At 35.7% G+C, this 18,860-nt stretch overlaps 1 protein-coding gene across 2 annotated transcripts in view; it reads left to right on the top strand.

The window, feature by feature from the left end:
• The window catches only part of FSTL5 (follistatin like 5), a 270,455-nt gene that overhangs the window by 7,061 nt on the left and 244,534 nt on the right, over positions 1-18,860 (top strand). For both annotated transcript variants that reach the window (XM_066548230.1, XM_066548229.1), the window contains exon 2: positions 16,827-16,965. In XM_066548230.1, coding sequence (XP_066404327.1) covers positions 16,843-16,965 — 123 coding nt within the window. In that variant the 5' untranslated portion in view covers positions 16,827-16,842. The remainder of the gene's footprint in view (positions 1-16,826; positions 16,966-18,860) is intronic.

Raw genomic sequence — 18,860 nt, 5'->3', positions numbered from 1 at the left:
TTGCTGCTGATGCACTCATCACACTGTGCATGACACTGACAAAGAGGTTAAGTAGTGCCCCTCCCAATACCAACCCCTGAGGAATGCCACTTGTCACTGGTCTCCACTTGGATATTGAGCCATTGACCACAGCACTGAAGGTCTGACCATCCAGACAGTTTCTCATCTACTGAGTGGTCAATGCCGTGCCTCTCTAGTTTAGATAAAATAATTAAATTAAAATTAAATTTAGTTAGCTTTTTCAAGTAGCATCTTACTTTGACAGTGAGGCCTTCTTTTCTCTCTGCTCTGTTTCCAGATGGAAACATAAGTTCATCTCATAATCAGTTTTTGCAGTGGAAAGGCCACAGAGAAAGAAGAGAAGCCCATTATGACAGTACTTTGGGTTTGTCCTTGTCAAGTGGAATTAAGTTGCACAGATCCTCCCTCTCCTTGCAACAGCCAAGGTTAGCCATAACCTCAGCTTCAGTGAGAAATTGATGTTTTTAATCTTGAGGGCTGATTTTTAAGTTGAAATACAGTTCATCATAGAGCTGCTCTTCCATATTATCAAGTACTTTGATAGAGAGAAATTCTTATTTAAAATAAACTACAAGACACAGCACCACATTATGATAGTTTGAAGACTGATTATATTTTTTCATTTATTTCCTATGCTTTTTAAGGCAAATGAATCTTAGCTAGTATATTGGAGAGTTAAAATACTATCTTTTAAAATTGTTGGTCCTCTAACCTATATGTAATGTTTCTATCTTTCATTTATACTATCTTTATATTCTCATGTAATTCAGAATCTCAGTGATTATTAGTGCTGTGGTAGTATTCCAACACAAAAAATATATTTCTCTTTTAGATTTTCTGGTTTTTGCTGAACAGTTATATTCTGTAAAATTTTTTCTAGACCTAGATGCATGAGCTGATTTAGTTGTTTCCTTGGGACACTGAGAGAGAATACCATAATTAACATTGCTCCTGAGATTTAACTTTTGTATAATGTTAATTATTTTTTTGAACTGAAGACAGTTTTTCTAGTGGATTTGAACTGTGCTGCTTAGCTACAGTTGCATTTTAGTCTACTGTTTAATAATAGGCTGTTTCTATTATTTTATGCTTGGAGAATTTTTCTCACAGAAATATTTGAACAGTCTACATTTGTATATTCTTGGTGCAGTCAGCAGGGTGGGGGAGGTTTTCTGCACCTTGGAGGTTGCATTTGAAACATTAGTAGATTGCTTCAAGCATCAGATCTTAAAATTGGTGTCCCCAAAAGACTAAAACTCTAATATTTTAATGTATTTATGTCCTTTATATCTTTTCTATGTGATAGTCACATTCATCTACTGCTTTAGGCTCTCAGTAATCTCTTCCATGCATAAGTAAACTTCTGAAGGGGCTGCTACGCTCGTCTTTGTAAAAATATACATGATATCCACATAAATTATTAATAAATCTATACTGAAAATTTGATTTATACTTCCAAAGTCTCAGAAATCCATATAAAAAAATAGCACCCCCCTGTTCTCATGGTTTCTCAGATAGAACAGCTCTCACATTAATAAAGAGATTTAAATGAAAGTTTGTGATATAATTTGCTGACTCCAATGATTTAGAGTGCTTTTATTAATTTATGTGCTGCATCTGACTCTTCGATGAACAGTGTGAAGTATTATGGCTAATAATTTCAGTTTTATAATTCTCTGCTTGCCTTTTGAGAGACAAAGATCCAATCTGAGTGAGTTAGACTTGTATTTTTTATAAGCTGAGCATGTTTCTGGAGTTTTGAGTAAGTGTTGGAAGAAAGCTTAAAGAGCTGATCACGAAGCTCTCAATGGTTAAAAAAAATAAGCCAACAGATTTGTGCTTTTATTATTTTTCTAATGAAGAAAGTGGACAGGGGACAGTATGCATGGCTGGAAATTCTGAATTTTGAAATTTTTATTGTTTAAGTGTTGAGTGCTAAATATTTCCCATTAAGAAAAATGTGTTCACTAGAAGGGTGGTCAGGCATTGGAGGAGGCTGCCTAAGGAGGGGGTTTTACCACTCTCCCTGGAAGTGGTTGAGCAGAGTGTGGATGTGTCACCTGGGGACAGTCTTTAGTGGGAAACACAACTGTGCTGGGCTGAGCGTTGGGCTCAATGATCTCAGAGGTTTTTCCAATTATTAATGATTGACTGATTCTGTTCAGTTGGGGCTCTTCCAAAAAGAGCTATGAAAAGAGTTGTGATGATATATATATAAGCATTACAGAAATCATTAATGATTGTTGGGGTTTTTTTCAATATTCAAAGTCAGGACTTACTTTAAACTTCCCATGCATCTGAGATCCGTAACATCTCAGATTTAACATCTCAGATTATAATTTTGATTTTCAACATGAACTTTCTTATCCCAGCATACAGCAGAAGGTTTCTGTGGCATTATTGATTTGTATCCATCAACCATGAGACCCACTTTGGTGTTTTAAAGGTAGGAGAGTATTTGGGAATTTGAGAGATTTTCAAGCGTCTGTTTACCATTTCTCTCTAACACTGGATTTTTGAGGTTACCGTTGGTAAAGTCAACCAATTTATAAGCCACAACAAATTGGGAGAGAGGTCAAGGAGGAATACCATTTGCTTCAAAGAGTTTACTGCTGTCACTCTAATCAGTGAATATTTAATAAAAAGTGTCTTCTCAGCACTCTTTTTTCTGTATTTCAACTAGGTTTGTGCAGCAACAATCATTATGAATTTTTGATTGCTTTTGATCAGTGTCTGAAAGATCAGTTCTCGTACAATCCTGTAATAACGGCATTGGAATTATTTGTGAATGGGACAGAAATAATAAGTAATTTTCTTCTATTTCTGGTATTTAGGTCCATCAGTAATTATGCACTTTGTTTTTCCTATATTATCTTTTACATTGGGTTTACTTGATCTATTTTTGATAGTAATTTATTTCACAAAATGCCTTTTTGGCTTCAAAAAAGCAGGGTTTTTTTGTGTTAAAGATTGTGTATTTAATTATCTATAACAACTTGTAACTGTTCATCATGTATCCTTTGCATGGAATGCAAAATGTCAACTGTAAGGCTTCAAAAATTAAAACACCTCCATAAGGAACTTAAAGTGATGCACAGTGAAATAGAGAAGTGCTACTGAAAAGAGTCAAACTGCTTCAAAATGAGTCTGCAGTGTGTGTGGAGGTTCAACTAATTTGCAAAGATATGAGGCCTAAAAGTGAAACTTCAGAGTTGAAATTTCCTGTTTGAAAAGGGTACATCTGGGCAAAAATATTATTCTGAAGTTTGTTAATAAGTACAAGCAGAGGAGAAACAATCCAGAGAAAGACTTTTCCATAGTAAATATTTTTCCAATTTAGTTATATTTCATAGAAAGCCGTGGAGGGTTGGGAGTGGGGGGAAAAGCTGGTATTATCATGATGTGGAAATTTCATCTTTGAGTTTTTGAATATGGAAAATTACTTTTTAAGAAGTGTTGCTCATGAATTTCTAGTTTAGGACATTTCTGTTTAAGTAGGATTAATTTCTAATTAGGACATTTCTGAGTTTACCTAGTCTCTCAAGACTACCAAGAATTGGAGTACAGAATGGGTGGTTATACTTTCTAGGAGCTGAAGAGTATAAACCGGAGTGGAATCCTGCTACTCCTTTTGGCTTGTACTAATATACATCTCTGCCCAGAAAAAGACACATAACTGCTCACAAGTGAAAGGTCAGAATTTGGCAAGTCTGGGCTTAAAAAACAGAGTGGAAAGGGAGTGATAAGTGAAATAAAAAACTCAGTAATTGTACATACAAATTACCAAAAACTTTAGCATGTGCTGTTAAGTATTCTTACAGGGAAGGACTTTAGGGACTGAGAAATTTTTTTGTGTTGCTCCATGCTAAGGGACAGTGTCATTTTTCCCTTCAGCAGGAATTAAATTTTAGTCTAAAATATTTAGGCAGAGGGCAGAAGCCTTGGACATATTTCACTAGAGAAACTCTTGTTGTTTTGTGGATATCATAACATCTGTTGAGAGGGAAAACATAGATGAATAATCCTAAACCAGAAGAATGTAACTCCTTATCCACCAAAAGAGAATGAAATTCTTTGTGTATTTAAGGGAAGTGGCTACTTTCCTTAAATACACAAAGGAAGAGAAGAAAAGTTTGCAATAGCTAAACCTATAACTTTGTAGCTACTTTTCTTTCTTTCAGTTTCTAGTGGGGAAAAAAAAAAGTGCAATTACTAATGGAAAAAGAAAAGAAAAAAAATAGCCTTTCTGTGCTCCCAGACTGAAAAGTGGTATGGCTACATTTACATTATTATTATCATAGCAAGTTTGCATCAGTGAAAATATGAGGATAAATCAGACACCATATGTGCAGCTCCACACTTAATTACTAGACGAACACTTCTGTAATGAAGATTATGGCATTGTTTTGAAATTTGCATCCTCCTTTTTATCCTTGCATGCATGTTATTTCTGGCCATCTGCAGGAAATATTATAAAATTAGAGCCAGTGAGCAAATCTAACAACAGAAAACTGTTAATGGCAAAAGTCAGCATTACTAAAGAATAGTCTTAAATTTCTGGATGTTCATGAAGGACTGTTACGACCAGAAGACCACCCTAAAAATTAGAATGCTGCTGTAGTATGGTATTTACAATAGGTGAAAGAATAGATAATTGAGAGTCACAATAGCACAAAAGTAGTCCACTTTGCTCTGGGATTTTTGGGGATGTTTATTGTCACAACAATGTAAGAGAAATACTGATATACTAAGTTTGCTTAAACAGCCTGTCAGTTATATTTTAAATAAGTTGATTTAAAGTTTATTGTGTTCACTTTGATGTAACTGGACAAGTAAAGCTATAATCAGAGAATAAGGTGTGCAATTTCATTTTTTAGCTAAATAGATTCATAGTTTTAATTGAACTGTGTTGGGGTCACTGCTATCCCTCATGTCTTATTACACCTGTTGATCAGTCTTTCCACTGGCCAGTGGTGTTGATATGAGTGGTGAGCTGGATTACAGAGCTGATCTGGCTAGAAATGAACCCTTTCCTGCCCTGCTCTCCACCTATCAGTTGGAATATCATGGCCAAAGATCATTTTAAGCTCTCATAGAGCAAGACAGCTTCCTTCAAAAGTATGTAAAACTGATTTGATTTGAACCAGTGTGTTACTGTAGACATAGACTGTAAAAGTACGGGATAAATCTTGAACAAAGCAGTACAGTCTTATGACTTTAGACACTGAACTGCAGGTAACTCTCTCCCCTCTTCATCCCAAGACATAGCTTTAAGCTTTTCTCTCAGAGCTTCCACTGGGATACTTTATCCCTATTGTGTTATCTCACATGAGTGAGGATAGCCTTATGGGAATGCTAGTCTATAAAGAGATTGGTGTAAAGCAAACAGTAGCTGCATTTATCCTCCCAGGCATGTTTCTGATATGCCATCATGGATAAAAAAATCCCAACAAAACCAAACAAAAAAAAACAACCCAAAAACCTGGAAAGGGCTATCTTTCCCAGTCTTGTAAGTGGTTCTTCAGGAGTAGTTTTAAAATATTCACTTTCCAGATTTATATCTCCCTTGGGCTTTAAGAGTAGCCAAAACTGGGGCAAAACGTAGAACTGAATCTAGGCAATCTTTCATGGGTGATGTTCAAAGAAGTCAAGTGACTTTGGAAATAAGAGGTGCTTTTTGATACTTTTAATGATACCTACTCTCTTTTTTTCTTCAGTATGTATTGTGTATTAAATGGTTCACTCAGAACTGTAAGAGGCTGTGGTATTATTTAGGAACATGAATAGGGATCAGCTAGCAGGACCTTAGAAACTGGCTCTTGGGTTGTTGTGGGGCTGGCTTTAAGCATAGGAGGCTGCCCAAAGCAGTCAGCTTTGAGAGAGAGCAGCAGTGGCTTTGCTCTTGTTTGGTTTCCAAGCGTTCAACTGGGTGCCGTGTCAGCACTGAGTGTTGATGCTCTTTTATTAAGTGAGGAATTAGGGAATATGAGCAGTATGCATGGAATATCCCCTCTCCCACCTTAGCAGCATCTGCTTTTCCCTCATCTGCACCATGCCAAGAAGATGAACAGTGAACCTGACATATCAGTTTGGTCCCCTACATTTATTGCCTTTATCTCTCTTTGGCACTCTCTTTTTCTTCCTGCTGGAGGTTTCTATTGCTACAGATCATACTCAGTATTTTTGGAGGAGACAAAGAGAGAAGGTTTGACCTGGGTTTGCTCTCAGCTTTGGTTTGAGATGATCCGTGTTTTACTCTGGAGGATGGAAGTTATCATCACCTCTCTGCTGAATGTCAGATTGCCTCATTTATGCTACTTTAAGACTTTGAAGATGACAAAGAAAGGTGGATTTTTCCCTCCATGTGTAGGCAGGGTAATCCTGATTTTTCAAAATGAGAGATTTTCAGAATGCAAGAATGATTCTATGAAAGTGATTAATATTAAATTGATTAAAGTCACTTGGCTATCCTCCACTGGGGTTCCTTCCACTGCTTCGTAGTCACATAAGAACTGCAAGAGAGTAAACAGTCTTCAGACTCTCTTGCATGTTGCTGAATCTGATAAAAACCTTCAAAATAACTTTCAAAACCCTCTTTCTCTGCTTTGATGAATTTCTGTATTTTGTGGCTTCCAGAAAATCTCATCTGGATAACAAAAAAATATTTGAAATTGCTGAGAGGTAGGCATTCCCAGACCTTCAAAATACAGACAGAGGCAAGAGAAGCTTTCAGTTCTCATAGCATAGGGATGCTTACCTTAGTCAGCCCTGAGGATAATTCATGTGACAGTAACTGGTTCATCAATAAAGAGCCACTTGGACATTTGCCACATGATCAGCACTTGTGACAGAGCAGTTGGAATGTGATGTTCAGCAATATCTCCTGGCTCCTCTTCATGAGCGTTGCACTTCACAGAGGTGTTCTAGACAATCCCAGAGTCAATGTGGTTGAATCAAAAAATGAGAATAGTGTCAAGGTGGGATGAAAGAGGGAGCACAGACTTATATTTCAGGGAGGTGAAATTTGAAATTTGCATCCTCCTTTTTATCCTTGCATGCATGTTATTTCTGGCTGTAGCTTCAGAGTGACACTTTCACATGAGAAGAGATGGGATGCTCTTGCCTATGCACAGAGTTCATACCAGATGTGACATAGAGTGTCTGGTGATGGCATCTGAGCATTAATTTCTTGTTGAAATATAGGGGTTTTTTGGTTAAGAGGCTGTTTCTAGTATTTCCTGGCACACTGATGGTCAAAACTTAATTCCAGTCAATTCTACGTTAACATTTTCTTGTATTTCTATTGTATAAATAAAACTGAAGATATTTACCTTTTTGCCTTTCCAAAAATAACCAAAGAGTGCAAAAAATTCCCCTCAAATCCTAAAAAAACCCAAAGTAAATAAAATACATAAAGCTTTTTGATTTTTAAGTCAATGAATAGCAAAAAAAATTGTTTTCAATGTATTATACAATGGTGTTTGAGGAGACACGAAATACATTCCTTTCACATGCTACCATTTCATCACCACATCCTGGCTGCTCCTTGCTTTGTATTATCTGCATTCCATTCATCTTAGAAATGACAATTTTTTAAGCTAAAGAATTTTTGAAAAAAAGTCCCTGTTTTTACAATCCCATTTAGCTACAACCTAATCAGGAAATGGTAGGTTTTTCTGGTTTACTGTCAGCTTTCCAGCATGCATTTGGAAGGCTTCTTCCTAGTAGTTATATTAGAGTGGTATAAAACCATAAGCAATAAAACTCAGTAATGTAGTGTAAGACAGTTAAAACATAGCAAGAAATGAAAGTTTAGATCCTATTGAACGGGGTCATAAGCATACAATATGAGAAATGCATTGTTTGATTGAAAATATCTTTGCAAAATTAAATAAGACTGCATTTTTTTCTAGGAAAATTACTGCGTACTAAAATAATGAACTGCATTTAACACAGATTGTAGAACACAAATGACCAAGTCAGCTGTCAGAGTCAATTTATTTTTTTTAATCAGGTATGATAGTGGTGAAGTTTTTTCCTTCTATCAGATCTCAGAAAGGGTGTGTGTTTACTTCCTATTATTTTCAGTCTGGTAATTTCTTTTTATATAAGGTAAGAAAATCCTTCTTTTATAGACTTGGACTTGAACATCCAAGCACATGGCACTAGGAACCTATGCCAGCTTTATGACTGACAAAACAAGTGCTATTTTCTGTATTTCTTTCTGATTGTTCTGAATTGAGGCTCATGAAGAAAGTTGACCTTTGTGATAATAAAGAAGAAAGAGAGTTGAGTCACCACAAAGCAGGAAAGGTAAGAGGCAAAAAACTCCACATCAGTTAAATTGAAAAAGAGAAAATACATGTTACTAGTTTGGTTATTGAAGTACAGAACAATTTATTTGTATAGTTCCGTGAACCTGTATGAATAGATTTTTTTCCAAAAACAATAACAAGCCACTTTGAATTTTTTTCATTTTAGTTAACAGAGTTATTTTAAAGTTTTTTTTCCATTCTTGTGAATGTTCATTGCAACCAAATCCTATAAATAGGGTGAAATTCTGTACCAAACACATTAAATGTAGATTTTAGAGTTGTTTTCACGTTGTCAATTAGGTCAGGATTTCATCTATAGTTAACTTAATTATATTAATGTGGGCACTGGGGGAGAGTACTGGAGGGCAAATGTATTTTTGGTTCAATCCTGATAAGGACAAACTGCCCTCAGCTACAGATAGTCCTTGTTTATTTAAATAGCTGCAACATTCATCGGTCCGTTTGGTTACTGATTGAGCTGTGCTTCAATCCAATCACACCAAAATCCACATGCATCTTTATTCTTTGCAGTTTGATAATTTCATATTTCCTGTCAGTGCTTGTACTGCTGTGCATACTCCTCTCCATCACACCAGAGTGCCTCCACGTCCTTCTGTTTCAGGAGCTTGTGGTTTCTTACATGTCATAGACTTTCCCAGGTCACATCTCTTGCTGATAAGCACTCTAGTAATCTTCACCATCTTATCAAGACTGCTGAAACTCTACTTCCCCTGTCCCTAACTACCTTCTCTCTGTACATTTTTGTGGTTTAGGACTTGGTTTCCTTTATAATTTACAGTCCTTTATAATTCTTTTGTTACTTCAAAACAGATTAGAGGCAAAAACCTCAAACCCATCTATTCTGGTCTTGCCATTTTCATGGTGATCTTGAGGAACAATCTTCAGGGGGGTTGGGTTTAAAGCAGCTGAGTTATGGAAGAATCTCTTTCTCTGGGTAAAAAAGATGGGATCCATCTCTGTTGGCTACAGCACTTCAATGCAGAGAGTTTCATTGATGTAAAGGGATAAAATCATAACATTAACCAGAATACTTAATGGAAAGTGATTCTCTGAATTATCATGGCTATTGGAACTAATGACAGGCGTATGTATCATGGTTTAGCATTCATCCAAGGAGTTCAATAATACAAAGGTTTCAATGGTTTTGTTGGTAACTACTGTTTTACCAAAAATCAAGGTTTTCTTGAATGACAAAAAAGAGAATTAAGGGTGGTAGATAATATATCACAGCAAATATGGATAATTTTAATCTTTAATTTAGCATCTCACCTGTTTAAAAAAAATTGTATCTTAAGTGGCCATTTTGCTTTCTCTAGGATAATTTCTTTTCTCAAACGGGCTCTTAACAATTTACTATGGAAGTGCCAACAGCTGCTGTTTCTTCTTACATTTAGTTAATGTTAGTAGTGTTTGATTTTTGAAGAAAAACATTAAAAACTCGAAAACCAAAATATTTATCTTCTCTAGCATGTGCGAAGGACACAGCTACACAATGGTATGCTAGGTGTCAATTTACAAATTATGTAAAATATTAACACTACCAAGATATTTACCTGAGTTCTAAGCTGGCAGGTTTTCTGTTTCTGGTTTCATAATATAAAGTGGTTGAATTCCCATCAGTTCAGATACTGCCATGATGGTAAACATTAATCCTCTGGGATATTGAGGAACCAGCTGTGACAAGTTTGCTTAATAAGGGAAGAAAGAGACCACCTCGCTAACAGTATAACCTCCACAAACCAGCACTTGCATATATCAGTGATGCTAAAATCACCCTGAGGTTGATTCTGAAGTCTTGGGAGAAAAATAGATCAATACACACAACTAGAATCCTTTAAACAAAGCTCCTCTGAGATATGTGAACTATAGTACTCACATTTTGTTCCTCTTTCTGAAATATTCAAGACATTATGAGATCATGTGAAGAACTTATAAGAATGTTTTAAAATTGCCATTTCTCATTTTATTATAATTAATTGAAACTGGGGTTGCTAACACTAAGACATCTGGGTGTCATACTTAATATAAATAAATAAATACACTGAAAATGGTAAGATAAAATGAGAGCACGAATTTAGCGGCAAAGATAAGTGTCCTTGGTGCGTCTGCATTTCAGGAACTTTTCAGAAATGGCCTTGGCATGATCAGACCACTTGTGTACAGGTTCACATGAGCCACTGTTTATCTTAAGGACCAGTTCCAAAGAAGCCCTTCTAGAAAAGCCCTGGGCAGATGGATCTTGTTTGCATCCCCCCACAGAGAGGGGATGGGCTGCCTGGGCTGCTGCTCCTACCCACCAGCACCTGGCAGTGCAGGTGGTGGAGGGCAGAGAGAGTGACAGGGAAAGGCAGGGAATTCTGGCCTTGTGCTGGCTGCTCACCACGGTGGTGCCTGGATGGACCTGCCTTGGAGCAACCTGACATGTTTGTAAGGTCTGCACAATGACCAAGTGCACTAGTACAGGAATTCAAGGGCCTGTCTTCCACCTTCTGCTTATGCAGCATGATGGTTTTCCAGTTTAAATCAGGGAGAGATGGACAGGAGTCAGCAGAAGGCAGGGTACATCTGGCATGACGAGGGCATTTTGTGAGATATTTATAAAAAATTGTTTCTCATCCTGTGTGTTCCGGTGCATGAGCTGTCAGTGGCATTGCTGGCTGCTCTGAAATGACTTGCCAGCCTGTTTTGGTGGGTGAAGGATGAAGAGCATGTGCCTGCACAGTGAGTGGCTGTAGGCTCATGAAACGGCAGCTGAGAGACACAACAGATTGGTTCGCAGATGTACGAGCTGCTGGCTGCCGTGGCAGTGCTGCACTTCACTGCTGCCAGCCCCAAGCCTGCTGTACATAGTTAAGGTGACCTAACCACTCTGGTTCAGAGTGTAGCTGCCACTTCTGGAGGAGAACTGGAAGGTGGCAGCATGAAGTGTGCAGTGCTCAGAAGCTGTCAGGAAGTCGTGGGGTTGAGAGCTGCCCCCATGACACTGTGATCTGCTGTCCACGGCGCATTTTGACAAGGAGAAACATTGCTGGATATGTATTTCAGCTATATTCATAAGAGAATATGATACTGTGACTACTTTGTAAGAGCCTCATTTTTGGCGTAAAGATAAGTGTTGTAAGGTTTTTGAAGGCAGGCTGTGCGTGAAGATGTGGGCACTAGGGTAGAGCAGAGGCAGGCTAATGGGAAAAGACATGCTTTTAGCTAAGACTTCTGCTATTAATTCAAAACTAATGCAGTATAATTTTCTCTGCACAAGAATATACTTTCTTTACTGCTGTCTTTCTGCCATGAAACCATAAGGGTAGATAAAAGCATCTTAAGAAATGGTAGCAGTGTATTCTTTCATGCCTGGTTATTTGTGTCCATCATGATATGCAATGAAATCCTCAAAGTCACAGGCAATGAAGCATGTTTTATATGTATGACTGTGGCTGTATTATAAACCTATTAATAACACTGAATATGGTGACATAGCTTATGGACTTTTTTTCTGATCCCCACAAAACAGACAATTAATTTTATTCTTATTTATTTTCAGATTAATAATATCCAAAAGAGACTGACATTTTCTGAGAGCATGTTGAAATGTTGAAATTGACCTTTTAAATAATTCCAGGTTAATATCTGATATATCTTTTCTTTTAAAGACAGGAGGAATGCAGTGATTGGGCCATTACTTAAGATTTCATTTATTATACTTTGTAGAGGTGTTAAGTTGATCATATCAGTTTATTGAAGTGGAATATTTACATTTTCAAATGAATTATATCTGTTCTCTTAAAGCCAAATATCCCGGCTAGTCATCATTTATCAACACAGAACAGAGCATATTAGCTGAGAAATTTTGGAAAAAAAAAGAGCTTTAAAAATGGCAAAGTTCTTAATTTTAAGTATGTATGCATTTTAAAATAGGGCATTCATGTAACTGGGTTTATGTTTTAACTCTATAAAAAGTCTGGCTAAGCCAGGTTACATTAATTATACTTTTTCGGTACACCATAAATACACATTGTCACATTTGGAACTGGTTGTGTAAAATATGATATCTTTTCAATCTTCTCTGTGAAGATTACAGCATGGGGACAGGTAAAGCAGTGCTTATTATGTATTTGCTAAACTCTCATAGCAACAACCTCTTTCCTAGTCCAACAAGAAAAAGTTAGGCAAAGAACAAAATTTATATTGCCAATGAACTAATGAGAAGATTTAGAAATCATAATGATTTTAAGAGGAAACACTCACTATGGTATTGTAGAATATATTAATGGTTATTAGATATTCATAAGTAAGTTGTCAGAACTGGGATTTAGTTTGTTTTCCATGAAGTATTGGAAAAGTATTGGAAAAGCACTAGCAAGAGAGAAAAGGGAGATATAGGTTTTGCATTACATTTCCTTAAGAATTATAAGAAATTGTCTCTGACTCAGCAGTGACTATCTGATCATCAGGGTGCTGGTGGAAACACTGTGAACTTTTCATGTCGTTTTCTTTGCTTAAAAAAAAAAATCTCTGAAAATTATTTAAGGGTCCCATTTCCATTACCTAAAAAAGGCAAGAGAGATAGCCTAAGATATTCCTTTTGTCAGTTCAGAAGCTATAGCTCTCCCGGCAATGCTTCTCATCCACGAGTTTTAAGGTATAAACTTGACACAGAATAAAAGAATCCTCTTATAGATTATAATTTATAAAAAAATTTCAAATTTAACTAAAATAGAATGACTCAATAGTGAGAAAACTCAGAGTACATCAGATTCATGAATGCTCTGGAAATGGGCTAAAAAGTGAAATGACAGAGCCTTCTGAGAATCAGAAAGGAAAATCTAAATTTGATACTGGTGAAATTACTGTACAGTGAGAAATAAGGAACAACCATTATCTGTTCTACATCCTTTGTTCTATTCCTCCTTAGCTCATGAGGAAAATCTAAGGATGATAAATAGCACATAAGACTTCCACAATGCCAATAAATTTGATGCTAAAATAGTGCATTAAGCTCATTGTTAATAAGAATTAGTGCACATTGAGGAAAGAAACTCAGCACCCTACTTATTTGTGTGCAACTAGGGAGAAGCCCACCCCCTAATTATTTACATCCAATGAGTAGCTGTAAATTAACTGTTTTCATTAATAAAATGGATGATATGGAGTTACTGCTAGTAGTTGTTTAAGAATTTCAGTTCAGTGTTTACTGGCAGAAAAATCATATATAAATGTTAAAATATGTACAGTTAAAATATGTACTGGAATATTTTATAATTTTTAAGTTTTTTTAAATTTTAATCTATAATCTATGTTATATGTGAGAAATGTGCAGAGAAAGAAACAGGAAAATGCAGAGTATCTGCTTAAAGAGAGAATAAAGAGAGACAAGTAAACTAATCAGATTTCCAAACATGGTTATATGAGTATAAAGAAGCAACAGTCTTCAGTGAAAATAAAAATAGACATATAATAGTATGTATAAATATATATATAAAATAAAACCTAGAAGCAGTTCTTTCACAAATATGTAATTAATGAAGTTAAAAATAGAGGAGAATGTTATCTAAACACTGAAAGATCAAGTTGTGCTAGATTATAATAATGAGTAGAGGGTCTAGATCATTAATGTAAATTTGAGTTCAAAAATATGTCATTTTGCCTCAGAATGCATGATATAACAAATTTTCAAAAAAAAAAATCTGATTTCTTGATAATACAATATTAAAAGAAAATTAAAAACCCTCTTTACTGATAATTTAGGCTGTACCTTCAAGTAGAAATAAGAAAGAGGCAATTTTAGGCAACATGAATATATAGTCTTGATACCTTAGTTCTTTCTGTTCGGCTATATGCAGCACCAAAATCTGGAGTTGTAATGAGGTTTTGAAAAGTCATTTTTATTCCTGATCTTAGTTTAACTCACTAACAGTGTAAGTCCTTAGGACAGATAATATTTTTTCTTAAAATAAAGTCTTCATAATAATACTGTATTGAGGAGAACTGTGTTTTTTGTAATAATTAAAATCATTTAAGATATCCAATAAATTCAATAGAAAACGTATGCTACTTAAAAAGCTGAATATTTAAAATTCTAAAAAGGCAAAAAATAACTGCACAGACTCTGCATACTTTTGAGATTTTAGGTGGCATGTGTCCAAAAAGCTTACTTTTTAAATTTGTGTTGTAAGTGTTCATCCAAGTATCAGGCAATGAAGTCAGAAACTGAGCATGTAATAATTTTCTGTTCTGTACAAGTACAAAGCATGAGCCTTTCAAGGTCAAACAATTTTCAAAACTATAAGGACTCTATTCTTTTACACCACATGAGACTAAAATCTATTCAGTTTGTGGGTGGGTGGTGGAATGTGGCTGCTCTTACAACCTTCTGTGAAATGACTGTTTTCCAACCAAATTTTCATTGTACAGAGAGGTATTCCAGAAGTGCACAAAGGTGACAAAGGTTCAGCCATGCTAGTCTTAGCATGCACAAGTGCTAAACAAATCTGATTCTGGCCTTGAAAGTCAACAATTAAGTATTTTATAAAACTTCAACAAGCACAAATAGATGTTTTCTTTGAGATTAAAAGTCAAGATTTTGATTTTTCATATTTCTTTTGTTCTTTTTGTTTGTTTGTTTGGGTTTTTTTGTTTTTGTTTTTTAAATGGGCGTACTTTTCCAGTAACGGTGATACTAAGAACTAACACATAGTCAGTGAAGGAAAATGCCATACCATAATGTACTTGAATCCTCAGAGTTTTGAAGCAGTCTTTTTTTGCTGTTTCCTGTCAGTAAGCTAGATTAGTTCTAATACCATAGCAAAGATCCACCAGAACACCTGATTAGCTCTTCTGTTTTGGTGGAAGATTGAGGGAAACTCAAGAAGAAAATTTCACTGTGTCATTTCCTATCCTCACTGTAGTATCCCATTACTGAGCAGGTGTAGAAGAACAAGCCTCGAGTTATTTATGTAAAATATCCCTCTGTAATAGAGCTTGTTTTCAGTGTTTCAAATAATGCTCTGCTTAATGTATTCTGTGCAAGCTCTCCTAAGAGAAATACTTCTACTATGTATATTAGAAAAGCTGGAGTGACAAAGAAAGGTAATTGAAGTGGAAACTGTTGGAAAAAGTAATGATAAATGAGATGAAACGTTAAGTTTGATTAATAGCGAGAGCCAGAATGAGATTGGGTTTGGTGGAACAAAAAGCAAGTGATGTCAAAGTAAGATGGTGTATTAATGTCGAGCTTTTGTTTGAATTACAAGTGTGAAGGCAAGGCAGGCTGGTAAAAATCAGCTAGAATGAGGATGAAACAGACCTGTGGTGGCTTCACCAAGTTTGGTAGAGTAATCCCCAGGGAAGGGTAACAGACTTAAGTAGGATCTGTTCCTGAGACGGTGAATAGAGGTAAGAGTAGAGTCCATTTACTACATGTAATATCTCCACAGGAATTAATTCTATTCAGTCTCTCTGCCTTCAGGTGACTGTGAAGACTACTGCTATGTGAGGAATGATAGGAATCAAAACCACAGTTTGTGTAACAGTATTGCCAGGAGCATGACTGTAAATGATACAGGATAATAAGTGATCCCCAATTTGTTCACATTTTATGCTCAGATGATTTCCCATAGAAAAGAAAATGTCAGGCAAGACTTCAAAATTCGGTGCACAGTCTGGGCTGCTAGGGCACTCTTGTGATGTTTTGTATTATTCTTGTATATCTTGATTCTTATCAGAGGTTTCTACACTGGCAGGCTAAGTGAAGTAAAAGCAAAGTACGAAGGGGAAAAAAACTCCACTCATGCATGAAAGTGGCTCATCTCTGCCCCATAATGCAGGATTAAATAACAGACTAGCAGACTGACTTGGGAGTATCTTGAAGTAATGAAGATCAGTTTGCTGTGTTTGTTTAACATGATGGTTTCAACACAAATGCTGAATATCAATGATAAGTATTGCATATCTCTAAAAGGTTCTGAAACCACTTATGTAATGTATATGTGTACATCCATTAGGAACCATACAGGGTAACTCTCATGCCATATGTATCTATAAATCTGTGAGTATGGTTATTATAAACTTTTAGGTTGTGAATAGTGCATCACAAGAGGCCACATTTAAAATGAAAAGTTGATGAACATGTGATTGATGATAAGTTTTTTTCTTTCATCTGAGAAAGCTTACTGCATTTTTCACCACTGCCTTTCTTTTATGTTCTGTCTTTTCTTTGACTTTTCCTGGTTGTTTCCTCAGTCACTCCCTCATATGAGGTAGGAAAATTCTTGGTTCAGCACAGCGGAATTGATACTGCTGTCCCAAATACTACCACCATTTTTTCTCTTTGCTGTTGTGCCAGATGGATTGTTCTATATCTACTACATTTATTCAAGTCCACAATTGGATTGTCAGTATCGTAAACGTTTATTATACAGTTTATGCTAAAGTAATATTGCATCTCTGAATTTGTTCATTTTATTTTCACAGAAACAGACCTGTAAAGATGTTTATGTGGTGGTCCACTGTTTCACTTCTTGGATGCATTTTGCTGGGAGCAGAGGGGTGGCCAGTCAAGGAAGGATACAACTTTAGGCCATATCAGCCCCTAGTAAGATTACGACACAAGGTATGGATTATTCTCTAATAGTTACTCCTTTTCTTCCACAGTCAAGGGGTAAACTACATTCTAGCCTTGTATTTTTTGTGTTTATTGGAGTAATGTTCAGAAATTAACTTTTTCAAAGGGATTGAGATAAGATCTGTTTTAGCTTCAAAAACTAGAGATTAGTTATATCAACAGAAACTCAGAGGGGGAGCCAAGAGAGGCTCTTTCTTAAAGCAACTGTCAGCATCTGCTTAAGGCAATGACTTGTCACAGTCCTCAGTGAATTTCAGTCCAAGCAGCATACAGGGAAACTGCTCATCAAAGAAGAATGGTGTTGAAGTTAACTGATGTTTGCAAGAGGTAGATGTTCCCAGGGCTAGCTGAATTTAGCAGTTTTGGACCATGACAAAGTGCAGATGTTTTCTGAGTTACACGGTTCCCATATTCAACTACTATGTGCCATTCAAATTTTGCCCACCTGATGCTCCTTTGTCATGAATCCAGGACTCCCAAAACAGTTCTCAGCTGCCTTTCTTCTGGTAGCTAAAAGGGAAACTTCTGTAGTTGTTCTTTAAAACAAGGGAAAAGGCTGTAATATTTCCATGGGCTGTCTAAAGTTAGCCTAGTTCTGATAAACTTAATTCTTTCTTGGCATGGTAGTCATGGGAGCAACATCTGAGGTGCCTTAAGACCTACAGTCAGGCCAACAGAGATGATAAAAAAATTTCACCCTTCTGAATTTTTGTGCTACAAGTAAAAGGTCTGAATTATTGCCAGAAATTCTAAATGTTAGTTTCTAATAATGTTTCAAGATACTGCTAGTTTTATTTCTCAGTACTTTTTTGTAAAGTATGAAAAATATTTCTTTTTGTTTCTCAGTTTGATAAAAAGACCCAATATTATGTGATTCTGTCTCAGCATACAAAGAGGAACTGACGGCATGAGTTCTCAAACAAGTAAAATACTTGCCTATTAGCTAATTAATGTATGCTATGTAGATTAAATACAAAAGGTTTCTTAACAGATAGAAAGTAAAATCTTAAAATCATACAATTATGCACCCTCTAGGTAATGTTCTCAGTCAGAATAAGACTGAAACAGTCAAGGAAATAAATAACTGTATCAACACACAGGTTTTTATGCTGAGTATTATTTAAAACTTTGTCTCGTCACTTTATTTCCATTTGACACCTGTAAGAAAACTAAAATAAAATAGCACAAGAAAAGTACTTTGAAATCTGGAAGGACAAGAGAGACTAGTAATGAAACCACGGAATAAATCATGTGAGAGAGAAATCACATGTGCAAAAAACCCCAATAGAAAACCATGAAGACTGTGAAAGCAATGAAGGACAAAATATGGGGTATAATTATATGTTATTATATGTTAGGTTAGATGGTCTCTGGTCTTAATGAAAGTGGAACTATTCATGTGTTGCTATTTCTTAATTATGCTCTTAATATACTGATAACTCTCATATAATTCTTGGAATAGGCTGTCATAAACTTTAAAAGTTTAATTGGGGGAATCACACTTAGACATATGCAAATAACATACAAATAATTAAAACTTGATATAAAGCTTTGTATTGAAAAATATGGTGGGTTTTTCCTTAGGCAATATGTCTAGATAAAAATTGGTTTAGTATAGTTCAGCTTTTGGTATTAGGGACATATGTTTCTATTAAAAAACCCCTAGGAATGTAAAACTTTTCTAAAGTCAATTTTTAAAACCAACTTTGGCACAGATAGGCATACTCAAAATGTAAATAATATGGTAAAAAACTTTCTGCTTCAATCAAACACTTAATAAATCAAGTGCTTAGATTAAGTTATGCCGATAGAATTCTTACTGCAAACAGATGATAATGAATATATGCAGTTATATTTGCTTTGATCAGGCAATATGTATGCCA

The sequence above is a fragment of the Molothrus aeneus genome, chromosome 4 (assembly GCF_037042795.1).
Source record: "Molothrus aeneus isolate 106 chromosome 4, BPBGC_Maene_1.0, whole genome shotgun sequence".
Taxonomy (NCBI): Eukaryota; Metazoa; Chordata; class Aves; order Passeriformes; family Icteridae; genus Molothrus; species Molothrus aeneus.
Note: the sequence above shows the minus strand (reverse complement) of the source record. Positions and strands in the feature narration are given on the sequence as shown.